At 38.2% G+C, this 19,893-nt stretch overlaps 1 protein-coding gene across 4 annotated transcripts in view; it reads right to left on the minus strand.

Annotated features, from left to right (window-relative positions):
* The window catches only part of SIMC1 (SUMO interacting motifs containing 1), a 78,802-nt gene that overhangs the window by 25,097 nt on the left and 33,812 nt on the right, over positions 1-19,893 (minus strand). For all 4 annotated transcript variants that reach the window (XR_013378076.1, XM_077895462.1, XM_077895465.1 and 1 more), the window contains exons 3-6: positions 19,610-19,842; positions 18,788-18,857; positions 7,638-7,792; positions 1,664-1,816 (exon numbers count right to left, since the gene is read on the minus strand). Coding sequence is in view for 3 of the 4 variants with exons in the window: in XM_077895462.1 (XP_077751588.1) it covers positions 1,664-1,816; positions 7,638-7,792; positions 18,788-18,857; positions 19,610-19,842 (611 nt within the window). In the remaining variant the exon portion in view is untranslated. The remainder of the gene's footprint in view (positions 1-1,663; positions 1,817-7,637; positions 7,793-18,787; positions 18,858-19,609; positions 19,843-19,893) is intronic.

Consider the following 19,893-nt stretch of genomic DNA (forward strand, 5'->3'; position numbering starts at 1 on the left):
AACCTCTCAGAACTTGTGGTTGAGCTGTAAAAGCAAGCTCCTTTTAAATTCAAAGATAGAAACATTTGATCTTAAGGATCTAGATAGCTTTAAGGATCTAACTTATAACTTCTCTATTTTCCAGATGAAGAAACGGGTCCAGGATGACTATTAGTCACTTGAACTTCTTTGATACAGGAGAAAATACATATTTACCATATGATTTTCCTGTCACTGATTCCTTTACAATTATCTTTTACAAAGTTCAGTCTCAGAACTTCAGCTGGTGGACTTTGACCCTCTCTCCCATCAAGACCTAAATGTGGGAGAAAGCCAGGCTGGTAAGGCAAAAAGAATCTAGGCTTTCCCTCAGAAAGGTGGGCCTGGCCTGAAGTCAGCCTTTTTTAACATGCATTTTTATTTGTGATGGAAGAAAGGGCTCTGTTTTCAGAAAATCTTCAGCTAGTAACACAATAGGTGGGCCAGGGGCTTTGGCATCAGATTCTGCAATGACATTACAGGCTCTATGATCACAAGCTGGTCAACTTTTGAGAAGTTACTAAACTGCTCTGAGCCCAAGTCTTCTCATCTCTAAAACGGGGGAATAATACCATCTTTTTCATGAAGTTATAAGTGCTGTGTAAGATATCTGGCAGATTCACACTTATTAATGGTAAATGGTAGTGCCTATCGTTACGATCATGATAAACTGACTTTTCAAGGGCCTTATTTTTATTTCTAGCAATATTTACTTATAATAAATAATAGTAATAAAATAGATTATGATAAAGATTTTCTTCTATTGTAGGAATAGTGTCTGCTTCTCTCTTGGATCTATATACTAGGGTTCTAAGATAGCCCTACTTTAGGGCCTCCCCCACCCAGTCAAGCAAGTGCTTTATTGTTCTAAACATTCTCCCTTTAAATACAAGATTCTCTCTTCAATTAGTTAAAACCCATAGGCCTTATATGAAAATTAGATTGGGGCAACTAGATTATAAAATAGTGTTATGAATTTAGGCATAAATGTTGTATTTGAAATGTCAAATGTGACTGGCTTTTAATAGTATGACTGACATGGAATGGTAGGTTACTTATAAGGACAGCTCTGGATCCTAAAATCTTGGCATCTCTCAAAAAATGCCAAAACCACTCTCAAGCCCATAAAAGAAACGCCAAGAATCTCTTCTCAGTGTGGTCTGAGGTAATGGGACCTGCCCTGGTCTGAGTCATTGCTGTTATAACTTGCTAGAATCTGCAGGTTGAATTGCTATTCTTCTCTCAGGACTGGAGGAGAGACATAAAGTTCCCTGAGGACTACAGGCTGCTGGAACACCCACTATCCATGACTTCTCTTCCATCAATGGTCATCTGAAGTGATGAGCAGCTGCAACCCTGCACTGTCACTTAGAATCCAGGAAACAAAATTCCCTAGCTTTTGTTTCACTTCGACTTTATGAACTTAAGTTCACTTAGTGAAGTCCTATTCATCTGAGAGGGAAAGCATCTGCTTTTGTTAAACTTTGGCATAGAATTTAGACAAACTAAGCCAGTCTTTAGTAAGAATCAGCCTATGTTTCAAGAGCCTGTTAATTTTGTGGAAACTTCTTTTAGGAATACTGCTGTTCTTTACTGCAATAAATCCCAACAGCCCTGGGAAAGACAATTTGTGCCTGCTCCTTACAGCTGATTGGTGTTCTTTGTCAGGTTGGCCTGGGGAGAAGGATGGTTACTGCTGGCCTTCAAGATTCCTGTTGCTGAAGAGGTTTGATTCCCATTTGGGGGCTGAGTTAATCCATCTTCAGTTACTACTTTGACCAACCACTTGATAACATCCCTGCAATGGAAAAAAGATTAGAACAAAAAAAGTTTAAACTTCTGTCTTATTGTATGGTGCTCAAAACCACAGCCTTAAACCTGGGCTCTGAAGCCCCTAGATTTCTCCAAAGGCAATGAAGAGGGATCTTAGGTGATTTTCAATATTTAAACAAGTCTAATGGAAACCCTACATTTAATTGCAGTAAGCTTATAACAGCTAGCTGAAATATTGACATTTTCCTGAGATTATTGAAAGGTACCTCTGAGGTCAAAGAGTATCCATGGCCTCCTGACCAGGAACATTTCCTGGAGCAGATGGAAAGTCAGACTGGATGACCACTCAGGTCCTTGCTGGCTTTCTAGGATTAGGTATCATCTACTAATGCAAATAATGGAGGTTTAGAGTATGTGCAATAGAGTCATACTATATACAGGGTGAAGGCTCTAAAAGTTAGTAAGGTAAAACCATCTCAAACAGTCAAAATTACTATTGATGATCACTTAGGTAACCCAGGTAAAAATGGTAGATTTAATACACACTTCTAATTTTGTTACCTCCTAAAATCCCACTGATGCTATAGTAAATAATTCTTTTAAAAAATCCACAAGGAATGGGAAGAAAGGAAAGGAGACAACAACAGTGAAATTTTAGAGGATGGAAGGGAAATGAAGTATATTCACAAAATAGAATACTACATAGTAGTGAAAATGAGTAAGCTACAGTGATAAGTAACAGTATGGACAAACCTTAGTACTCTATAATATAAAGTGAAAAATAAGTCCCAATAGATTATGTGTGGCATGATATCCTTTAATATACAGCAGAAAGGAACTAAAATATAAACATATACTGTATAGGAACACATTTTTAGATATAAAATTACATAAAAATGGAAAGGAAATGATGCACATTCAATATGTTGATCACTTTGGGTGCAGGAAGGTGCAAAAGTAGGTGATGGGGGATGGATGCATGGTTAGATGCAGGTAATTGTCAAGGTCCCAGCCTTTGATTTGAGGAGTCAATTAAGAGATGCTAATCATAAAATCAAAAGTTACCAATTAACTAAATAAGGCAAGTGTATTCATGCTTTTTTTTTTAAGATTTTATTTATTTATTCATGAGAGACACAGAGAGAGAGAGGCAGAGACACAGGCAGAGGGAGAAGCAGGCTCCATGCAGGGAGCCCAACGTGGGACTCGATCCCGGGTCTGCAGGATCACGCCCTGGACTGAAGGCGGCACTTAAACCTCTGAGCCACCAGGGTTGCCCCTCATGCTTTAAGGATGATTTCTTTTTTAAGAGAGGAAGAGAAGTCAGGGTCGGCACAGAGGGAGAGGGAGAGAAAGAATGTAAGCAGGCTCCACGCCCAGCATGGAACCCAATGTGCGGCTTGATCTCACAAACCTGAGATCATGACCTGAGTTGAAAATCAAGAGTCAAATGCTTAACTAACTGAGCTACCCATGTGCTCCTTCCCTTTAAGGATGATTCTTTTTTTTTTTTAATTTAAGATTTTATTTATTTGTTTATGAGAGACACACAGAGAGAGGCAGAGACATGGGAGAGGGAGAAGCAGGCTCCCTTCAGGGAGCCTCATGTGGGACTTGATCCCAGGACTCTGGGATCACAATCTGAGCGAAAGGCAGATGTTCAACCACTTAGCCACCGAGATGCTTAAGGATGATTCTTAATCTGACTTTAGCAAAGGGATGGATTTTATTTTATTTATTCTTTTTCTAAAGATTTTATTTATTTATCCATGAGAGACACACACAGAGAGAGGCAGAGACACAGGCAGAGGGAGAAGCAGGCTCCATGCAGGGAGCCTGATGTGGGACTCGATTCCAGGTCTCCAGGATCAGGCCCTGGGCTGAAGGCAGTGCTAAACTGCTGAGCCACGCGGGCTGCCCAAAGGGATGGATTTTAACTGACTTAGTAGAATTGAGAAAACTGGTTTAGGAAGAGTAGAGCAAAAGCAATAGAGAAAAGCAATTCTATTTAATCCTATTTACCAAAAAAGAAAAAAAAAAAAAAAAAGGAATCTTCACTAAGCTGTGCAAATGGCAGTGTAAGTCTTCTCCGAAGTGAGAATTAAAGGATATAAGGGAAAATGAGCATAATGGTTTGTAAGCTCTTTAAGAAAATTTTAGACCCTAAACTACAGGTTAACATCTTGCAGAGATAAAACAGAGGGTCTTTGTACTAGGATATCAGGCACAGCTGGGAGGCAAGGGCATCAAAGCACAACAGGGGCATGACGTAAACATATGCATGCTGGACGCGGAGACTCTTGTTATTTTCCCACACTTGTCTTTCAAAATCTTGGCATCCCAGTCCTTATCCTTTATGTAGAAAATAGGAAGTGTTCTCTGGAAAACCTTTCCAGCCCAACAGGAAAGACCTGAAGACATTGACAAAGTATTTTTTAAGAAATGGTGGGCAGCCTGGGTAGCTCAGCGGTTTAGCGCCACCTTCAGCCCGGGGTGTGATCCTGCAGACCCGGGATGGAGTCCCACATCGGGTTCCCTGCATGGAGCTCCCTGCTTCTCCCTCTGCCTGTGTCTCTGCCTCTCTCTCTGTGTGTCTCTCATGAATAAAAAATAAACAAACAAACAAACAAACAAATAAATAAATAGGCAGTCAGTTCCACCTACAGGGAAGTGCAGAAATGACAATTCCTCCCATGTACTCGGAACTCCCATCAGCTGTTGAGTCTGTCACCCTTAAACTTGGATAGACTACCAAGGTTTACCAGACATTTATGGAAATATTCTATTATGAGAGATAAATAAAGGTCAAAGTAGCCAAGACCAACTCCCCTCTCCCCCTAAAAAAGCAATTTAGGAGAAAATAAGACTATACAGAAAATAAACAAAAACAAATGCCATAATATCATCAATGATATGAGAATGTATGGGTCCATGAAAGAAGAAAACAAGAATAGAATACTTTTTATTAATTTTAAAAGGGGGGGATCCCTGGGTGGCGCAGCGGTTTGGCGCCTGCCTTTGGCCCAGGGCGTGATCCTGGAGACCCGGGATCGAATCCCACATCGGGCTCCCGGTGCATGGAGCCTGCTTCTCCCTCTGCCTATGTTTCTGCCTCTCTCTCTCTCTCTCTCTCTCTCTCTCTCTCTCTCTCACTGTGTGCTTATCATAAATAAATAAAAATTAAAAAAAAATTTTAAAAGGGGACATAAGAGACAAAGTTAAAAAGTCCTTGGAAATTAAAAACATGATAACAGACATAAAAACTCTATTTTCTAGGAATGAAGGATGTTCATTGCCCAGTATAGTGGGTGAATATGGACCTACAACAAGCATACTGGGCAATAAGAGGATTCTAAAAACTTTCAGAAGAAAAAATTAGGGCATATATAAATAATCAGTAATCAAAGTAGTTTATGACTTTAAAAATTTTATTTATTTATTTATGAAAGACACAGAGAGAGAGGCAGAGACATAGGCAGTGGAAGAAGGAGACTCCCTGTGGGGAGCCTGAGGCAGGACTTGATCCCGGGACTCTGGGATCATAACCTGAGCCAAAGGCAGATGCTTAACCACCCAGGTGCCCTCAGCTCATGACACCACCCTGGATGTTTCCATAGGGTTTCCCCAGCTGATGAGGTTGGATGTTGTAAGCACCTGATTTAATGTAACACTGTCTTATTCTCATTTATTGCCTACTGTACCTTAATCTATGTGTAAATTCCTTTCCTCTTCTGTTTCTGTTAGGTTTCTAAAATAATAATAAAGTTTCCTTTCTTTTTTGAAACAGAAACATGGCTGTTGTGTCTTTTGTTCAGAACAGCACCCCTATGTTTACTGCAGCATTATTGACAATAGCAAGACATGGAAGCAACCTAAGTATCCATCAATAAATGAATGGATAAAGAAGATGTGATACATATACGTATATATACACATACATACATACATACGCTGGAATATTACTCAGCCACGAGAAAGAATGAGATCTTGCCATTTGTGAGAACATGGATAGTCCAAGAGGGTATTATTCTAGATGAAGTAAGTCAGAAAAAGACAAATATGATTTCGTATTATTCATTTCATATTTCATATGATTTCAGATATTTGTGGAGTCTAAAAACAAAATGAACAAAAAACCAGAAACAGACTCATAAATACAGAAAACAAATTGGTGGTTGTCAGAGCACAAAGGATGGGAGGATGAGTAAAATAGGTGAAGGGGATTGGGGGGTATAGGCTACAAGTTATGGAATGAATAAGTCACAGGGATGAAAGGTACAGCACAGGGAATGAAGTCAACGATATTATGGAAGTGTTGTGTGGTGACAGATGGTAGCCATACTTGTGGTGAGCATAGCATAACATATAGAGTTGTCAAATCACTATACTGTTGTTTTATTTTTTTAAAGATTTTATTTATTTATTTATTTATTTATTTTTATTTATTTATTTGACAGAAAGAGAGGAGAGAGAGCATATGCAGGGGGAGTGGCAGAGAGAGAAACAGGGAGAAGCAGGCTCCCCATTGAGCAGAGAGCCTGACATGGGGTTTGACCCCAGGACCGCAGGATCATGACCCAAGCCAAAGGCCTATGCTTAACCAACTGAGCCACCCAGGTGCCCCTTAAATCACTATATTGTACACCTAAACTAATATAACACTATGTGTCAGCTATACTTCAATTAACAAAAACTCATCTTCGAGGTATAGTTTATATATAATAAATTGCACCAGGTTTTTACTTGAATTTTGATAAACATATGTATACATCTGTGTTACCACAGCCTCAATCTAATATCCATCTCTTGGTGAATCAGACAGCAGGTTTTTCCTCCATCTGAACAGATTTTTCTCATTGATAAAAAACAAAATGGAAGATCTGGCTTGACTTAGAAGCCACAATGCTTATCTTTAAACCTCAAACCCAAGATCATACTCTGCATGGTGTAAAGTAGAAATGGAAGCAACTAATATGACTGGATCAAGTGGGTTTGTTTCTCCTGTCTCCACTCAATCCGATTCTCACAAAGCAGAATAGCTGGTAGAGTTGCTCTCATTAATAAAATGGTTATTTTTCTATTTAAAACCCAATTATGCTATCCCATGCTTTTTGTAGATTCCCTACTTACTGATTTTCTGTCCTATAATCACTAACATTTAAACTTTACGTAAAATGCCGCATCTAGGAAGATGAAAACGGTCATGCAAACTAAGCAGGGAAGCTGGATGATGCTCAAAACAATATGAAGCTTCCTCCTTTTTTCTACCTAAAGTAGTTATAATAGTCAATATCCCATATTGGCCTGTAGAAAACTATTTTTAACAAACATGCAAGAATATATGGGAACATAAATATGAATGGAAGAGTTTCAGTGATGCCGGTACTTTTGTCTGGTGAGGACCTTTTCCATAAAAAGCAAAGGTTGTAGTCCCAAGCGGAAAATTCTGGCCTGAGATCACCACTCTAGAAATCACGTTTATAAGGATATGGTATCTCCCTGCTCTGAAGCTTCCAGAAGCTCTTGCTTGCCCTGATTCTACAAAAGCAGCTTTTATAAGTTACATAAGTTAAAGTTTCCCCCTGGGTCTCCTGAGGGTGTCTGGACAATTCTGAAATACACCAAAGGGCATCTGATGGTCTTGAGTAAAACCACAAAAGTTGCAGTGCCCAACACATAGCTGGTACAGAGAGACTGCCTTTTAGGATCATCTATAGTTTTAATAGCTATCCCTATTACACTATTGAGTGACATAAAGTCTCATCCAGTCAATGTTCTTGAGCCTTAAGTAGCTGCTCACCTGCGCCCCCAACCTCTTGTCACCCCCAGGCTCAGGCGCTGGTTACCTGACATTGTGGGGCTGCTTGTCACAGGACAGCACAGTGCTTGCAATGGATTGCTGCAGATGCTGTCGCTGCCTCCTCAGGATCTGCTGGAAGTCATCTTCCAGGGTCTGGACCACGTAACGCAGAAAAAGGACTCGCCCAGGCAGATTCTGTCCCTATGGAAGAAAAAATGAAAAGTATTTCCTCTCAATTTCCTGAGTATTGGGTTCTCAGAAATACAAGTGCAAGGGAAGGCCATGTGTCAACAATGTGTCTGTATCTAAAATCCTCTCCTGAGAGAGAGCAGGCAGTCTAGGTCATTACAAAAGAGGGAAAATAGGGCAGTCCCAGATCTTGGAGGCTCACGGCTGTAGACTTCCTAATTTTAGGAAATAGATAACCATGAGAGAAGTCAGTCTCTCACTAAACTTGACTATCAGTCTCAGGATAAACCCCAAACTGTGGATATCAGAATGGAGAGACAAAAACTGTTTTCTAAATGACCCTGTTGAGCTGCTGGGTCAGCAACCATGATGTCCATACCACTGTTAAATTTCTAGCAACATGAGCTGATGTATATTGTGATTGCTTAAGCAAGCTGGGTTTTCTGTTACAGGTGAAATGATCATTAGAAAGCCCAACTGATGGAGATAAAGAATGTAGGCTTTGATGGCACACAGACCTTATATATTTATTTTTGTTTGAATTTTTTATAGATTTATTTATTTATTCATGAGAGACACACAGAGAGAGAGAGAGAGGCAGAGACATAGGCAGAGGGAGAAGCAGGCTTCCCACAGGGAGCCTGATGTGGGACCCGATCCTGGATCTTGTGAGCCGAAGGTAGACGCTCAACCGCTGAGTCACCCAGGTATCCTTGTTTGATTGTTTTAAACTCATATCCACACCTTATTCAACTCACCCTTCTGAGTCTCAGTGTCTTTGTGATTTATGTGGTGATAACCCTGACTATACCAAAATCAATGTAAGTACCTGTGACACACCAGGCAGACACATACCATTTGTTGGTCTCCCTTTACTGGGAGACAAGTGCTGGGACCCAGGTCCAGGAGCTTAGGCTTTGAAAATTCAAAGGGTAAGGCCCCAAACCATTTCTGGGCTCTTTAGGAACTTTTCAAACACCAGGGAGTAGGCATATATTCTGAGAATATACACTCCTGGACTAGGGTACGATTTAGTCAGTAGGAAAAAGAATGACCATTGTAAGCACAAATGATTTCTTTCTTTTTAAAGAGGAGGTGGGGACGGGATAACTTTGTCTTTCAAATGTGTATATTTTTTCTCTAATCCTTACTAATTGGTGAAAATGATTTCTGAAAAATCAAGTACTTGCACTAGATTTATGATGGAAGTCTTCCACTAACACCATTCTCCACTACTGCTTGCCCCCAGCAGTACCCTCGAGGGAACTTTTAAACTCTTTCTTCTGAAAGTTACTGTAAACATCTCTAAAAAATATGCTATCACTATTTTTTTGATTTATCAACTTTAGACATTACCTATTGGCTTCTGCTGTGCTAGATAAGGATTTAACTCAGTTATGCCACTTCCCTGCTTCTCTTCTAAAATAACTATCTTGATCTACGTTCCATCATCTATAGGTAGTATGTCTTAAATCCCCACTTTTTAAGATAAAGATGTTATAGCAACACCGAGGGAGAGGCAGAGACACAGGCAGAGGGAGAAGCAGGCTTCATGCAGGGAGCCCGACGGGGGACTCGATACCAGGTCTTCAGGATCAGGCCCTGGGCTGAAGGCAGTGCTAAACCACTGAGCCATCTGGGTTGCCCAAGTTTTAGAACATCTTCATAGGGGTGCCTGGATAACTCAGTTGATTAAGTGTCCAACTTTTGGTTTCAGTTCAGGTCATGAGCTCATTTGGTTTTACTCAGTCATGAGACTGAGTCCCATGATAGGCTCCATGCTCGGTGCAGAGTGTGCTTAAAGATTCTTTCTTTCTGTCCCTCCTCCTACTCATGCGTGGTCTCTTGCTCTCTCTCTAAAATAAGTAAGTAAATCTTAAAAAAAAAAAAAAAAAAAAAAAAAAAAGAGAACATCTTCATGATTGAAATAAGATCTCCCATACTTGTTTACAGTTAATTCCCATTCCCACCTCTAGCCCCAGGCAACCACTCCTCTACTCTACTGATTTGCCCTTCTGGACAGTTCATATATGCAGAATTATACAATATGTGATTTTGTATATGTGGCTTCCTTTTACTTAGCTTAATATTTTTTGAGGCTTGTCCATATCATAGCATGTATCAAGGGTTCATTTATTTTTTTATTTTTTTAAGGTTTTATTTTTAAGGGTTCATTTATTTTTATTACTGAATAGTACTCCCATGTATGAATAAAGCACATTTTGCTATTCCATTGAACTGCTGATGGACATTTGGGTTGTTTCCACTTTTTGACTATTACGAATAATGCTGCTATGAACATTCCCATGTAAGCCTCTGTTAGACATATATTCTCATTTTGGGGGTATTGGTAATTGGAAGTGGAATAGCTGGGTCATATGATGAGTTCATGTTTAATTTTTTAAAGAAACTGCCAAACTGTTTTCCAAAGTGGCTGTGCCATTTACATTCCCACCAGCAATGTATGAGACTTCCTGTATCTCTGCTTTTGTGGCAACATTTGTGATTACCTATTTTCTTTCTAAATTTTAAAAAAATTATGGCAAAAACATATAAAATTTACTATTTTAACCATCTTTAAGTTTACAGTTCAGTACTGTCAAGTATATTCACATAGTTGTGCAACAGACCTCCAGAACTTTTCCATCTTGTAATATGAAACTCTATACACATCAAACAATAATACCCTATTTCCCTCTCCCCCAACCCCTAGTAACCCACATTCTATTTTCTTTAAAAAAATTTTTTTGGAAATTTAAGTGGGCTCCATGCCCAGTGCAGAGCTTAATGTGGGGCCCAATATGGGGCCTGAACCCATGACCCAGAGATCAAGACCTGAGCTAAAATCAAGAGTTGAAAGCCCAACCAACTGAACCCCGCCCCCGCCAGGCACCCCTATTTGTTTTTGGGTTTTTTTTAAGATTTTTTATTTATTCATGAGAGACAGAGAGAGAGACAGAGAGAGAGAGAGGCAGAGACACAGGCAGAGGGCAAAGCAGGTCCCATGCAGGGAGCCCGATGTGGGATCTGATCCCGGGTTTCTAGGATCACAACCTGGGCCAAAAGCAGTGCTAAACTGATGACCAACCCAGGCTGCCCTGTTTTTTATAGTAATATGATTACTGTAGACACCTTGGGTACATCAAATTATATAGTGTCTTTTTGTGACTGGCTTTTTTCACTTAGTATCTTGTCTTCATTATGCTACCACCCATGTTGTAGCATAGGATGGGAGGATTTCCTTCCTGTTTAAAAGCAGAATTAGTATTTCATCTTATCTGCATATATCCTATTTTGTTTACCTAGTCATCTGTTGATAGGCACTTTGGTTGCTTCTACTTCTTGGCTATTGTGAATGATGCTGCTATGAACATGAATGTGCAAATATCTCTTCAAGACCCTCTTTCAATTCTTTTACATATATACCAATGTGGGAATATATGAAGTGGGAGTGATGGGTCATATGGTAATTCTATTTTTAATTTTTTGAAGAACCACCATACAGCTTTCCATAGCAATTATACCATTTTATAATCCTACCCACAGTGGGCAAGTGTTCTAATTTCTTTATATTCTTGCCACTACTTACTTTCTGTTAAAATTTTTTATTTTAGGGGCACCTAGGTGGCTCAGTGATTGAGCATCTGTCTTTGGCTCAGGGCCAAAGATCTTGCACTGGGCTCCCTGCAGGGAAGCCTGCTTCTCCCTCTGCCTATATCTCTGCCTCTCTCTGTGTGTCTCATTAATAATTAATAAAACCTTAAAATTTTTTTTGTTTTAATAGTACCTATCCTGATGAAAAGATACCTCATTGCAGTATTGATTTGCATTTCTCCGTGTTTAGTGATACTGAGCATCCTTTCATATGCTTGTTGGTCATTTGTATGTCATCTCTAGAGAAATGTCTATTCAAATTGTTTGCCCTTTTAAAAACCAGGTTATTTTGTTTTTCAATTTTCCCTTTAATTCTGACAGTTCTGTAGTAAAATGTTTAAATTTTGAGTTATAGGAGTTCTTTATATAGTCTGGATATTAAGCCTTTATCAGAAATGTGGTTTCACAATGTTTTCTCCCATTCCATAGACTGCCTTTTCACGCCTATGTTCTCTGATGCACAGAAGTTTTAAACTTTGATGTAGTTCCATTTGTCTATTTTTGCCTTTTTTTGCTTGTGTCTTTGGTGTCATATCCGAGAAAACAATGCCAAATTCAATGTCATGAAGCTTTCCCCTTTATTTTCTCTTAAGAGTTTTATAGTTTTTGGTTTGTTATAGGAGATCTTTTTCTACTTTTTTTTTTTTTTTTTTTTTTTTATTCATGAGAACAGACAGAGAGGAGAGAGAGAAGCAGAGACACAGGCAGAGGGAGAAGCAGGCTCCATGCAGGGAGCCCGATGCGGGACTCGATCCCGGGTCTCCAGGATCACACCCCGGGCTGCAGGCAGCGCTAAACTGCTGAGCCACCAGGGCTGCCCTCTTTTTCTACTTTGAGTTAATTTTTGTACATGGTATTAGATAAGGGTCTAATGTGATTCTTTTGCATATGGCTATCCAGTTTTCCCAAAACCATTTGTTGAAGAGACTATCTTTTCCCCCATTGAATGGTCTTGGCACCTTTGATGAACATCATTTGACCATACCCACAAAAATTTTTTTTGGTTCTCCATTTTATTCCACATGTCTATACGTCTGTCTTTATGAGATTACACACTGTTTTGATGACTGTAGCTTTGTTATATGTTTAAAATCAAGAAGAATGAGTACTCCAACTTTGTTCTTCAAGATTGTTTTGGTTACTCAGGATCCTTTGAGATTCCATATGAATTTTAGGATAGATTTTTCTATTTCTGCAAAATAAATGCTGCTGGGATTTTGATAGGGGTTGTGCTGACTCTGTGGATTACTTTGGATACTACTAACATCTTAACAATATTAAATCTTTCAATCTATGAACATGAGATACTTTATCATTTATTTATGTCTTCTTTATTTCTTTCAGTAATGTTTTGTAGTTTTCAGTGTATAAATTGTTCATCTCCTTGGTTAGCTTAACCCCTAAGTATTTTATTTTTTTAAAGATTTTATTTATTTATTCATGAGAGACACACAGAGAGAGGCAGAGACATAGGCAGAGGGAGAAGCAGGCTCCATGCAGGAGGCCCGATGCGGAACTTGATCCCAGGATCGGGATCACATCCTGAATCAAAGGCAGGTGCTCAACAGCTGAGCCATCCAGGCGTCCCAGTATTTTATTGTTTTTGATGCTATTGCTAATAGAATTGTTTTCTTAATTTCCTTTTCAGATTGTGAGTATACAGAAATGCAATTGATTTTTGTGATTTTGTATCCTGCAATTTTGCTGAATTTGTTTATTAGCTGTAATTTTTCTGTATGGAATCTTTAAGGCTCTCTTCATATAAGATCATGTAATCTATGAAAAGAGATAATTCTGCTTCTTGCTTTTCAATTTGGATGTCTTTCATTTTCCTTCTTTGCTAACTGCTTTGGCTAGAACTTCCAATACTATGTTGAATAAAAGTGACAAAAGTAGGTATCCTTACATTATTCCTGGTCTTGGAGGAAATGCTTTCAGTATTTCACCATTGAATATGTTTGCTGTGGGTTTTTCCATATGTGCTTTTTATGAGATAGTTTCCTTCTATTGCTAGTTTGTTGAGTGTTTTTATAATGAAATGTGTTGAATCTTGTCAAATGTGTTTTTTGCATCAATTCAGATGATCATGTGGTTTTTGTACTTCATTCTATCAATGTACTGTAATTCACTGACTGATTTTTGTATATTGAACTACTTGTATTCCCAGATAAATCCCACTTGATTATGATGTATAATCCATATGATATGGTGCCAAATTTGGTTTGCTAGTATTTTGCTGTGGATTTTGCATCAATGTTCATAAGGGATATTGGTCTGCAGTTTTCTTCTATTTTTTTTAAAAGATTTTATTTACTTATTTGTGAGACACACACACACACACACACACACACACACACAGAGGCAGAGACACAGGCAGAGAGAGAAGCAGGCTCCATGCAGGGAGCCTGATGTGGGACTCGATCCTGGGTCTCCAGGATCACGCCTTGGGCTGAAGGCAGGCGCTCAACCGCTGGGCCACCCAGGGATCCCTGCAGTTCTCTTCTAGTGTCTATATCTGGCTTTAATATCATGGTGATGCTGGTTTCACAGAATGAAGATACTTTGTATGATATCGATCTTTTATTTTTTATTATTTATTTATTTATTTATTTATTTATTTGATATTGATCTTTTAAAATCTATTGGAACTTAATTAGTGGCCTAACATATTGTCTATCATGGAATATGTCCTGTGTGCACTAAAAGGAAGGTGTATGCTGTTGTATGTATATACAGAATACAGAATATTTTGTATATAACTATTTGATGTGGTTGGTTTATTGCATTAATTTTTCTATTTCCTTAATTATCTTCCATTATGGTTATTCCACTAACTACTGAGAGTGGGTCATTGAAGTCTCCAATTATTAATATAGAGTTGTCTATTTTTCCCTTCAATTCTGTCAGTTTTTGCTTCATATCTTGATGGTCTGTCATTACATACATAATTATTTATGATTGTTATATTTTAGAGCTATATTGAACCTTTTAATTAATGTACTGTCCTCCTTTATCTCTTATAATATTTTCTGATTTAAAGTCTCTTTAGCCTCATATTAGTATAGTCACTTGTGCTCTTTTGGTTACTATTTACATGGAGTATCTTTTCCCATTCTTTCACTTTCAATCTACTTATATCTTTAGATCTAAAGTGAGTTTCTTGTAAATAGCATGTAGTTGGATCATGTGTTTTTATATTCCATCAATCTCCATCTTTTGATTGGAGAGTTTAATTCATTTACATTTACAGCAATTACTGATAAGTAAAAGAGCTCATTTGATAGAGCATGCGACTCTTGATCTTGGGGTTATAAATTTGAGCCCCAAGTTGGGTGTAGAGACTACTAAAAAAAAATGTTTTTAAAAAGCAATTACTGATAAGGAAGGATGCACTTTTGTCATTGTGCTATTTGTTTTCTAAATGCCTTATAGATTCATACTATAAATAAATAAATAAATAAATAAATAAATGCCGTATAGCTTTTTTGTTCCTTATTTTCTGAATTACTGTTTTTTATTTTTAGTTGATTTTTTATAGTGAAAGGTTTAAATTCTTTTGTCATTTTCTTTTGTGTATTTCTATTGCTATTGTCTTTGTGGTTATCATCATGATTCCAATTAATATTCTAAAGTTATAATATTCTAATTTGAATTTATACAAGCTTAACTTTAGTAACATATAAAAACTGTGCCTTGGGTAGTCCCGGTGACTCAGTGGTTTAGCGCTGCCTTCAGCCCACGGCGGGATCCTGGAGTCATGCGATCCTGGAGTCCGGGGATTGAGTCCCACATCAGGATCCCTGCATGGAGTCTGCTTCTCGCTCTGCCTGTGTCCAGAATATTCTAAAACTCCAGAATATGTTTGATTCTTTCTGCCTCTCTCTCTGTCTCTCATGAATAAATAAAATCTTAAAAAAACAACTGTGCCTTTACAGCTCTATTTTGGTTGTTGATGTCATATAACTACATCTTCATACAAAACAAATTAATAATTCTTTTAAATGCATTAGTGTCTTAAATTATGTAGAAAGCAAAATATGGAATTTCAAAGTTATAATACTAGCTTTTAGATTAATAATTATGAAACTTGAATTAGTTACTTAACCATATACAAAACCAAATGTTATAAAATGTTACAATAATAGTAGTTTTTATGATTGCCCATGTATTTACCTTTACTGACATCTTTATTTTTTCATATGGCTTCAAGTTACTATTTGGTGTTTCATAATACTCTGCAGGATCCCCTTTAGGCTTTTTTGCTGGGCAGGGCTAGTGGAAATGAACTCCCTCAGCTTTTGTTTATCTGGGGATGTCTTTATTTCTGTCTCATTTTTGAAAAACAGTTTTGTTGAATAAAGGAATCTTGGTTGAGTTTTAATTTTTAGCACTTTGAATATATCTGCCCACTACCCTCTGGCCTTCAAAATTTCGGATGAGAAATCTGCTTATTATCTTACTGAGATCTGGTATGTGATGTGTTGCTTCTCTCCTGCTGCTCTCCCTCATTTTTGAAGGATGAGTTTGCCAGATACAGCATTTTTGGTTGGTAGCTTTTTTTCCTTCAGTACTTTGAATATAACATCCCATTGCCTTTTGACTTGTAAGGTTCTGCTGAGAATCTGCTGAAAATCTTATACAAGCTCTCTTCTATATGGTAAATCACTTTTTTCTTGTTGTTTTCAAGATTCTGTCTTTAACTTTTGACACTTTGATTATAAAGTGTCTTGTTGTGGGTCTCTGGTTTAACCATAGTGGAGTTGAGATTTATAAAACTAAATATCCATTTCTTTCCTCAGATTTGGGAAGTTCTAGGTCATTATTTTTTCAAATAAGCTTTCTGCCCTTTTCTCTCTTCTCCATCTTGAACTCCCATAATGTATATATGGTCCACTTAATTACGTCCCATAGTCCCTTAGGCTCTTTTCAATTTTCTTCATTATATTTTCTTTTGCTCCTCTGATTCAATGATTTCAAATGACCTTTCTTCAAGTTCATTGACTGTTTTCTTCTGCCCATCAAGTCTGCTAGTGAATTATTCAATTCTGTTATTTCGGCTCCAGAATATGTTTGATTCTTTCTAATAGTTTTTTGTTTAATACTCTAATTTTGTTCATGCATCATTTTCATGCTTCAGTTAGTTGTTTACCTCTCTTCTCTTTTAGCTCCTTGTACATTTTTTAAAAAGATTTATTTATTATTTGAGAGAGGGAGTGCACGAGTTGGGTGCGGAGCAGAAGCAGAGGGAGAGAGATAATCCCAAGCCAACTCTGTGCTGAGCAAGGAGCCCATTTCAGGGCTTGATCCCATGATGACTTGAGCCAAAATCAAGAGTTGGATGATTAAGCAACTGAGCCACGCAGGACCCTCCTTGTGCATTTTTAAGGTAGTTTAAAAACATTCTTTGTCATGAAGTTGAGAAATCTGTGTTTCTTTATGGTTGGTTTCTGGAACTTTACTCTATTTCTTTGACTAGGACGTATTTCCCAGTTTCTTTGTATGCCTTGTAATCTTTTGCTGAGGTTTATGCATTTAAAAAAACAAATACCCTCCCCAGTCTATCCACTGAGTTTATTAAGGGTAAGATCTTCACCAATTAGCCTGGACTAAAGTTCTGGACTCTCAGGCCTCTGCTGGGTATGTGTTTTCTCTGGGCTTGTATCTGTGCTTTTATCTGTCTTAATTTCCCAAATCGCTTGCTTTTGTTTTTTCTCAGGAGCACATAGGCTATTGTCCTTCTCTTACCTGCCTGTGGAACTACAAATCCCTGAAGCTCTAACATGTGGCAGTGGTCACTTCACTTTTCAGCAGCTTCCAAATTATCCCACTATTCTCATCGGTGATCTGAATCAGGTGAGACCAAACTGTCCTTTGCACAGTTCCCTAACAAGCCAGGGCACTGGAGTCAAAGTCTACTCTTTTGTTTTGACACTGAGGGGAGACCTGGGGAATATGAGGTTTTCTCCCAGTTGCATCATGCTATGCTGGGGAGGGGAGAAGCATAAGCACACAAAATAACACAAAATTTCCTACTGCTTTCATTGAGTCCCTTCTTGATTATGCATTCTCCTGGGTACCAAAGCTTCTCAACTGATCTCCAGAGTTTTCACAGAGGTATTCTGGTCCATGTTTTTTTTTGTTGTTGTTGTTTTGGGTTTTTTGTTTTGTTTTGTTTTTAGCATGGCATCTTTATAGGAGGACAATAGTCTAGAGCTTCCTTGTCTATCATCTTGGTGGTTTCCCAAATCATTCTTAAAGCTCTAAGTTATTTTGCTCCAATCTGGACTGAATGCTCTCTAGGTTTACTATTCACCATAATTTTAGGAATTCTCTTCATTGTTCTCTTGGATTAGATCTAGTGTTCCCTGGATCCTGTACCTCCCTCTTTATTATTATCCTATTCTTTTGACGCATACCTTTAGGTAACCAAAGAAATGGGGTGTGGAGATATTTTTTCAAGTTCCTGCTTGTCTTTATGCTACACTCACACTTGAATAATAGTTTTGTTGAGTACAGACATCTAAATTGAAAGTAATTTGTTCCATCCAAGTGTTGGGGGTGAGCAGACAGAAAGCTGGCAAGTAAGTTTAGGGATCCCTAAAAGTCAGAATGTAGAAAACTTTTTTTTTCTGGAATACTAACTCTATACTAGGTGCCATTGTTTATGGCAGATGGTTCATTCAATGTTTTTAGACAATAAATCCTCTGACTTTTTGCCTGAAATTAATTTGGTAACCTGATGACTCAACTTCCTGTACTCAAGAATGGAGAGTTTGTCAGTTCCATCTACAAGCTTTCAACAGATTTACAGCCTATGTCTGACTCCAACCCTCTTATATATGTTGTTTCTGAGTTGAAAACAAAAACACAACTCCGTGCTAAGCAAGGAGCCCATTTCAGGGCTTGATCCCATGATGACTTGAGTGCTCTGCTCTAAGTGCATATTTCCTCTCTCCTTGGCCGCATATATTATAGCCTGTGGCTTTCTCTCCCTAGCTTCACCAGTCAACACTTACATTTCCTTTAGTTCTTCTAGTTTTCATTCAGGTTTCTTGCCCTTCCCCTTATTTTTGTTGCCATGCATTTATATCTTTCTCTATTCATTGACTATTCTTTTTAATGGTATCTCAAGAAGGAGAGGAATAAGTAAATGTACTTAATTTTGAATTGGAAGACAGCATATACCATTTCAGCAGGAATTTTTTTATGGGGGTGAGAGTAAAAGGAGGGAGTAATGGCAAAGACTTTACTACCAGATTTGCTGTCACACTTGTTTCTTTTTTTTTTTTGTCACACTTGTTTCTAATTAAAACTTCTTGTGCAAAAGATACACCCTCATAATTATTATGTTACCTCTTCCTCCATAACATAAGTGAGCAGCTTCCAGTCCCACTCCACTGTCTTGGCATTAGCTGGATGTAGCCTGAAAGTCAAGAGACATCAATTAGAATTCTGGAGAGTTCAATGAAGAGGGGATGGGATGTAAAAGATGCCAAGAAACAAGAAACCTCTTATCCTCACTGCTCTTGCTCATCCTTTGACATGATACTATGCCGTCTGAGGGTAGTGGAACTTCAGTATTTTTTCTATTCACTATCCACTTCTCTTTTGGAAGGCATCACTATCCCAATTTTGCCTTGAAGAAATCAACTCTTTATTACTCTTAGCCCATTAGCTTTATCTACCAGGATCCTAGGATGAAGCCTGTGAAGCATATTTAGCCAATCAAGATATTCTATCTCTCACTTCACAGTGATTGGTTAAAAAATGGGCTCATGTTCTATGTTATGCCAATTAAAGCCTACAAGACTCAATTACAGAACTCTTGTGTGATTATAAAGGAGGTGGATTCTCTCTCTCATAAAAGCTAGAACTAAGAAGACTACTATGTAGACCCTGAAAAGGGAACAAAGCAGGACTGAAAAATGGAGTCTGGTAACCATTCTGAACTGAAATAAGTCTTATTCCTAGGTTTCTAGTAACATGAATTATTAAATTCTCTTTAATCAGCTGTTAAAGTTAGTTTGGATTGGGTTTCCTGTCACTTGCAACCCAAATAACACTGACATACTAAGTCACCCTCTCTAATGGTTAGCTGAATCAAGCTTAGGCAAAAGAGAGCTATGCCCTGAGTTCAGGCTCCCTAGGAGATTCACCAACATCTAAGGTTCATACTGTTGAATTTTCATGAGAAGCATATAGGCCTCCTTCAGGACATCCACAGTCTCAGAGCCACTGAGCAGGATTTTCTGGATGATGTGAGCCACAATTTCTCTGGGTGGGTAATGCTGGGGTGACACAAAGTCCATCAAAAACTGCACAGTCCCCAGGGGAAAATTTTCTTCAATGGTGTTTGTTACCATTCTTAGTCTTCGATGAGGAATGGGTTCTAATTTTTGACCCTTACTCTGTAGAGATAAAAAGAAAGAAATTAGGATAGGTTTCTTTTTTTTTTTTTA

This window comes from Canis aureus, chromosome 4 (genome assembly GCF_053574225.1).
Source record: "Canis aureus isolate CA01 chromosome 4, VMU_Caureus_v.1.0, whole genome shotgun sequence".
In the NCBI taxonomy this organism is placed as follows: Eukaryota; Metazoa; Chordata; class Mammalia; order Carnivora; family Canidae; genus Canis; species Canis aureus.